The sequence below is a fragment of the Charadrius vociferus genome, unplaced genomic scaffold (assembly GCF_000708025.1).
Source record: "Charadrius vociferus isolate BGI_N301 unplaced genomic scaffold, ASM70802v2 scaffold325, whole genome shotgun sequence".
Lineage (NCBI taxonomy): Eukaryota > Metazoa > Chordata > Aves > Charadriiformes > Charadriidae > Charadrius > Charadrius vociferus.
In genome coordinates this window covers 3,575,998-3,583,068 of record NW_009648526.1, presented here as the reverse complement: position 1 = coordinate 3,583,068, position 7,071 = coordinate 3,575,998, and the positions used below count along the sequence as shown (strand labels likewise).

General features: G+C 35.4%; 1 protein-coding gene across 2 annotated transcripts in view; it reads right to left on the bottom strand.

Moving 5' to 3' along the window:
- RNF111 (ring finger protein 111) overlaps positions 1-7,071 on the bottom strand; it is a 43,212-nt gene that overhangs the window by 25,909 nt on the left and 10,232 nt on the right. For both annotated transcript variants that reach the window (XM_009885746.1, XM_009885745.1), the window contains exons 2-3: positions 4,868-4,994; positions 547-710 (exon numbers count right to left, since the gene is read on the bottom strand). In XM_009885746.1, coding sequence (XP_009884048.1) covers positions 547-710; positions 4,868-4,994 — 291 coding nt within the window. The remainder of the gene's footprint in view (positions 1-546; positions 711-4,867; positions 4,995-7,071) is intronic.

The following is a 7,071-nucleotide window of genomic DNA, read 5'->3' as shown; positions in this document are numbered from 1 at the left end:
ACCTTTTAAGTGCCAGTAAGTTTTAATGTTAGGAAACGATGAAAGGTTACAGCTTCAGAAGCCTAACATACTTTACTAGTTTGGGGTTGTTTGTTTTTTGGTTTGTGGGGGTTTTTTTGTTTTGTTTTTGTTTTGGTTTGGGGTTTTTTTAATTTTTTTTTTTACTTCAAGGCCTGAAAGAATAGTAGCCATTCCAAGGCACGGGCAGTGATAAATTTTCCTTTCCTACTGAAGTGCATATTTTTAAAAAAGTAGTTCCAACCTGTTCTGCAATTTCTGCCTGGTGAGTCAGCCCTCAGACACACACCCAAGTCTGTTTTGGAAGAAAAATTAGATCTAGTAGTCCCACTGGGAATGGCTAAACTTCTAATTTTTAAAGGAAGGCTGCAAGACGATTTTCTGACTGGCTTGGAAATTAGTTTGTTTAGAATTGAGACTTTTTCATAGAATGCTACACTGTAACTGATGCAATTACTTCCACTCCCCTTACACTGGTCATCCTCCTCCTGAAAAAGGAAGAGAAATTTGAAGAACAATGCAACTTACCATCTTCATCCACTGTGAGGTCCACTACCTCCGCTGCATTCTGCCTTAGCGGCTGTATGACTGTGGAGATCCTACTGCGGTTCCGCTGTTCTGGAGGTCGTACAGCATGAGAACTAGAGCTTTGTCCCCAGTGTGATCTTGTGTGTCCAAGTGTGGAACGAGACCTTAAAAAAGGTAACACCTTAAGCATTGACCTGAATTTTGCAATTATTAAATTTTTCTCCTCAGTATTTGAGAAGCTATTTGAAGTACTTTTTTTAATTAGAAAAGCATTTTGTTATATTGAAATACCCCATTACTCCACATTCACTAGAGGTGTACTTACAAACATTACCGCAGCCCTTACCAGGTAACATAGTAAATATCCAACAGTCAGAGTTTACAGGTCTTTAAGCCTTGACCTATGGTTCCTATGAAATACACACAGGTGACTTACAAAGAATTTACTGTGAAACCCTACAACCACAGTCAGGCAGCAATTATATCTGATGTTATGTTTTAACTTTCTTAATAATAAACAAAAAGTCTCCAAATTCTATACTATTCCTACGTAGTCTGAAATAGCGGATCAATGAATGACGGAAGTGTAAAGAAAATAAAAATTTGTAAACATTAAGTTCTTTTGCATGTTAACTTATGAAAGAATATTTTTAGAAAATAATTCCTATACTTTTAATTTAAATTTCCAAAAATGTCCTAAAAGTGCAAGATCTCTGGACCTGAGATCATTCAAGATCTCTCTTGAATGTTACTTCCCCCCCTCTACTCTAAGAAGGAATACAGCTTTGTGTAACACTTAAAGGTAAATAAAATGTGGCTAAAGAAGAAGAAATCATAAGCCTATATCCACACCTCAGGAAAAGGATGGTTTTCTCTCTGTAGTACAACCCTTAACATCCATTCTATTCAATTTAGCCATAAATCCAAACGCTCAAATCAATGATGCTTTGGAGTTAAAGTTGAGAGGATTCTGTCTTTAGTTAAAGGAAGAGTATTTTTATATTATTGTATTTAGCAATAATATAACACTCAAAAACCTATGCTTTGAAAGTGGCTGTATCTTGATGGAGAAGGGAGGGGGAGGGAATAATCATCAGTGTGTAACAATTTCTTGATGGAATATGGCACACTAAGCAAAGTGAAGGCCATGGAGGAAGAAACTTAGAATGTTTTGTTTCGATGTTCTTTATCCATTCCTCGTCTTCCTCTGCCCACAACACATCGATAATAGTGAAAGATGATCTCATGTCCACTAACATGCTCCTGGTTCTACATCCCAACCGATGCTTTGCCTCAACATTTTCAACACAAAACTACTTTTTTTTTTTTTTTGTCTCCAGCTTTTCCAAATCTACACACAAATTTTGAGTTTCTAAAGGATCCAGGTGTGTTGTCTGGAGAATGCTGGCATCTTTATTCTTCCAGTTAGTTTTCTTCTCTCCCACAAAAAATTGATATGACTGAAAGGAGGATTCAGGAAGAGACAGATTAAATACTTCATGAATTTTCTTTCCTTCTCTCTAATCTTTAAAATGCCCAGAAGGCTTGTACGCACACTCAACCGCCAGCTGACCTTCAGGTATTAGCAAGTACATTCATACAAAAAACCCCTGTATTCAAGTGCATCAATTCCTTCCAATGTAAGTTTCACCTGTAAACTGTAACTAAATTAAAATATTACTATTATCCACACATGGCCACTTGTTTAAAAGTATTTTTCAAGAAATAATCCTTTTTGTCTTCCATTTAGGAAGGTAGAAAAACCAGCTTTAACATTCTTAAACCATCTCAACCATGGATTCTTACTGTAGCTTAAATTTAGGGCCTACTATTAGATTCATCTTTTTTAACACTTCAGATTTTTTAAGCTTTTTGAAATTGTCAGGTGTAATGTTGCAACGTTCCTGCAGAACACTTTGTATAAAGACAAATGTCGAAGTGACAGCCTCCAGAATTTAAGTAAAATTTTTCAAATCTACAATCTTTTTCACCACTATTAATTTGCATTCTGAATGTCCATATATTGCTATGGGGATATATACTGCTACTCAACTAGTAACTGAGTTTTGAAAAAAATGCGAGGTTTAGTTCTAGAGTATTCAATGTATGTAACAAGCATTAGAAAGCTTAGCCTCGTGTTTCACAGAAAAATGCTAGCAGTATTATAAAATAGTGTCAAGAGGTATCAACTTTTGCATTTCTGATTTGACTTTTTTTTTTACTTCTGTCTAAAAAATACACTTTTGCCTTTTAAAAAAATACAGCAACCTCTCTCATCTATACACAAGTTATAAAGAATAAAAGTACTCATTTATTTCACTCCTGACAGTATTCCGAGTTTGCTGAATAACCTTCACAATGTTCAGCATGCTTACAGCATTTGTATTTATAATTTTATATTGAACTATCACTTAGATATCCAAGAGCTGCCTCTGTTCCTTACATTGTGGTTGGCAAAAAACCCATGCTTGAGACACAAGAAAACCTGCATAGGAAGTAGTCTACATTCGAAGCATAAAAGACTAGTTTAGAAGTTCCTGACATTTCAAGCTCAAGATTTGAAGTTAAGACTCTTCCTCCTCATAGCAAACTTCCTGGAATTGTTTTCTTATTATATTTTTTTTTAAACATTGAATCATGACTTTTTCCAATACAAAACAAAACTCAATCAGTTCTTTAATCTTCTCAAAAACAGTTAAAGAGCAAAACTTACTTTGACCATTCTGCTATGATCTTAAAAAAGATAAATAATCAAATGCCTTTGAGAAATCTGCATGTTAGAAGGTCTAACAAACTGAACAGGCCAAAAATTTAAATTCACCAGAAGGTGCCCTTGGTTCAACCTCCTTGTCACTCAAGTCACCAGGAAAAACATGACTGCCATCAATAAATGGGGGGAATGTTTTGCTGTCGTCTTTTTGGCTGTAGTATTGCAGAAGGTAAGGGAAAAAAGAAATAGCTTGATAAAGTCTTTTATGGCTACTACATAAAGCATTTCTCATTGATGCTAGGAAGACAGAAAGCTGTTTATTTTTTAAAAGCATCTTATCTGTCTTTGATCAGGTTGAATTAATGTTCTATAAGCACTATCACTGTCATCTAACCTAATTTTTCACCCTCTAAACCTTTACATGGAAGTTGTAAGAGGCTAAAGCATTAACTTGACCTAGCTCAAGTCTTTTCAACCATACACATTTTTTCATAAGTTTAAATGACTGTTCTCAAATACATGCATGTGGATAAATCAACTATTTCTAGAAACATGTTTCTCATCACCTCAAGTCAGAGCATCTGTTGATTATGCACCTTTTGTTTTCCTTTAGCGAGAAGGAAATATAAAGAAACACACTGTTGAACAAATGAATTTCTTAAATGTTGATTTCACTCATCTCTCCCCACTTCCTCTTTGCTATAGATTTGGGCTGCATATTTTTGTGAGTATGGCATCCTTTGTGTTTTAGAGTTTACCAAAAAATTTAGTTAGTTCCAAGTGTTCATGAAATATACATTATGCACGCATTTGTCTCAAACATAAAACTGGTTTGCTCAATGTGGTATTTTTTCCAATAAAAGTCACTTTTGCAGGAAAACTTTTCTGTTATTTTATATTTAAAATTGTATTAGTGAAAGCACTAACTGTGATGACAAACAGATGGAATGTTTTAATAATTTACTGCCTATTGTTCCTTTGTCATTATTTTATAAAAAATGGATAATCATTCTTCATATTCTATAATTTTCTCTTCATGTTCCCAAATAAGAAAACATATGTAACAGGCAGCCACCTACAACAGTCCCATGCACACGATAATTTCAAGTTTTCTTATTGAAGGTACCATTTTACTAGATTCTGCAAAATCTGACAAATGTGGAACAAAACTTCCAGAAAGGCATGGAAGAACAGGAAAGCATACACAGCGGCAGCTTCAAAAAAGTAGGATGCTTTCCTGAGAAATGCTCAGCTAATCCCTAGACAGTCAACTCAGCCTAAACTTGCTCTCTCCAGGATCTCACTGTACAGCTTTGCTTCCCCCAAATTCTGCCCAGTCACACTAGGTGCAGCCATCTCAACTATTCCAGATTAGCTGAACTGTCAAGCTTTGGCAAAAGCTGTGGTTTGGGTGGCTTTTTTTGTTTCTTTGTTTGGGTTTTTTGTTGTTCTTGTTTGGGTTTTTTTTTTTTTTTTCAATCAAAAATGCATACTATGCATCTTGGTTAGAATTTCTGTGACGTTATCTTATGAGCTTTTAATGATACAGAGCCTTGTGACAAACTTGGAGTCAAGCAAAATTGTATTAATACAAAGAGCTGCAAGCCTCACCTGTAGCTTTCACCAACTGTGACAATCTCCACTTCACTATCTGTTGAGGTAACATTTATTTCTTCATTAGCAGTAACCTGGGGAGTGGAGGATGCTTCAATCACCACAACATCTTCATCAATGCTTCCTGATGAGGAAAAAGGAAGAAGAAAATTTGTATACCTCAGCTATCTCAGGAACTGTCATTATAACAGACTCTTTTTTTCCCTAGACTTAAAATACACATAGGTAGGTAATTTCATGGTGTATGCCAAAACTTCAGGTGCAACTGTCAAATACATGACCTAATTATTAAAGGTAGCAAATCTGCTGTAAATATTGTAGTAAAAAGCAGCAGAAAGAAGATGGAGGGGTGGAAGGAAGACATGCAAGCTTACATTCTACTGTGTATTGCAAGCAATTACAGTGAATTTTATTAGCTGTAACACCAACGAAATTCAGTCATTTAATATAAAACAAAATAAACTTTCAAACTAGCAAAACAGTGGTGGTTTGTTATTAATAGCTTTATTTTTTACGTTTTTGTAGGTATTAAAATCTCAAGGCTAAATAGTGGCAACAGGAGAAAATGATGCACCAACTAATAGATGTTGTTTATTTCTACAACAAAATAAAGATCACAAAGCCATGGGTGTTTTAAAAACGCCTTTACATCTACACTTTCAGTGGCATTCACAATCACAAACTAGACAGAGGAAGTTAACATGAAACTATCGATGGTATGAAACAACCACCAAAACCCCCCAAAATCAATTTAGAGACAAGTTTTGATAGGAAACAATTATCACTTTAGGAAGAAAAACTGAAGTTCTAGCCTAATACCCAGACACATGGAAGCACTTCTCTACAGCTGTAATACAGACAGTGACAAGCCTGACCTGTCTTGAATACATAAATTGAGCTATGGACTATTTATTCACTAAAGTAATACCACTGAGCACAAAGTAACTTACTAAATAAATGAGCTAGATAGCTGAGAAATAATGAACTACCATTTTGAGATTTGCAAATTTCTTCAACAAAAGTGCTTGAAGAATTTGGTCTCATTGAAGTCAGTGCTTACATCCTGTAGAGACTGGCTGTTCTCACCTGCCCTACCCAATGACAAGGTGGGGCAGATTATTCCTGCCCCCCCCCCCCGAGGTATCAACATTTCTATATTTTTAAAAAACAAGTTGTGTTACTTATTTTCCAATGGCCTTTTGTTTGTTTCTGCTCATACTTATCCCAGAGAGACTGGTGCCTGAAGATGAAAAGGGCAACGCTTCCAAATACTGGTATTCACCTAATTCTCACGATTGGAAATAGTATGTGACAAAACTGATTCTCAGAACTTGCAAGAAAATTTTTGGGAAAAACTGAAAATGTTACAGTGTCTAAAAAACAAAGTCACATGCTAAAATTGAAAAGACAGAGAGTCCAATCACTCAAAGTGAAACAAAAGTAGCTAAAGTCATCATCACATTCAGAAGAATGTAAATGTCATGCTTTTGATGTCTTGAAAATCCTGGGCAAATAAGCTACAGCTTCCTTACACAAAACTGTCTTAGTTGCTTCTCAGACAAAACCAATTAGCCAAGCGGGTGGTGAAAGGTCAGTTAGAAAAAAAAACAGCTATTTTTTCCTATGTCTTGTGCTTCTAAACATGCACTTCTCCAAATTACGGTAAGTTTGTGAGCACTCCTGGGAGTCTGCATGTCCTCAGACTCGGTATTTATTGTTATGACAGGTGCAAATGCAGGAAGATTTGGGCTTAAGTATGATCCCATTACTTCTGAAAATAAACAGCACCTCCTTGAGGACAAAATCATATGCCATATAATTCCAGTGTGCATCTCTACCTAAATTCTGACACAAACTTATCTTATGAAAACCAAAAGGAATTCTCAACTGAGTATCTACACAATTCAGATACTCACCTTTGTCATGGTTTGAGTGTTCATTTTACTTAATGCTTTTTTTTAAGCAAATCTTTAGTTGAGATGTTATTTTACAGACTACATGAGTCAGGATGTAGAAACCATCAGGATTGTTACTGGAACAGGTTTAATGACTTCCAAAATAATAAAGAAAATCTTTAGGAAAACAGTCAAGGTTGCTATAAGTAGGATATTGCTATAAGTAGGTTCAACTGTATGCTCATGCTTTCTAATAGCACCCTCCCAAGTCAAAAGCACCAACTGACTGGTTTTTCATCTCATTAA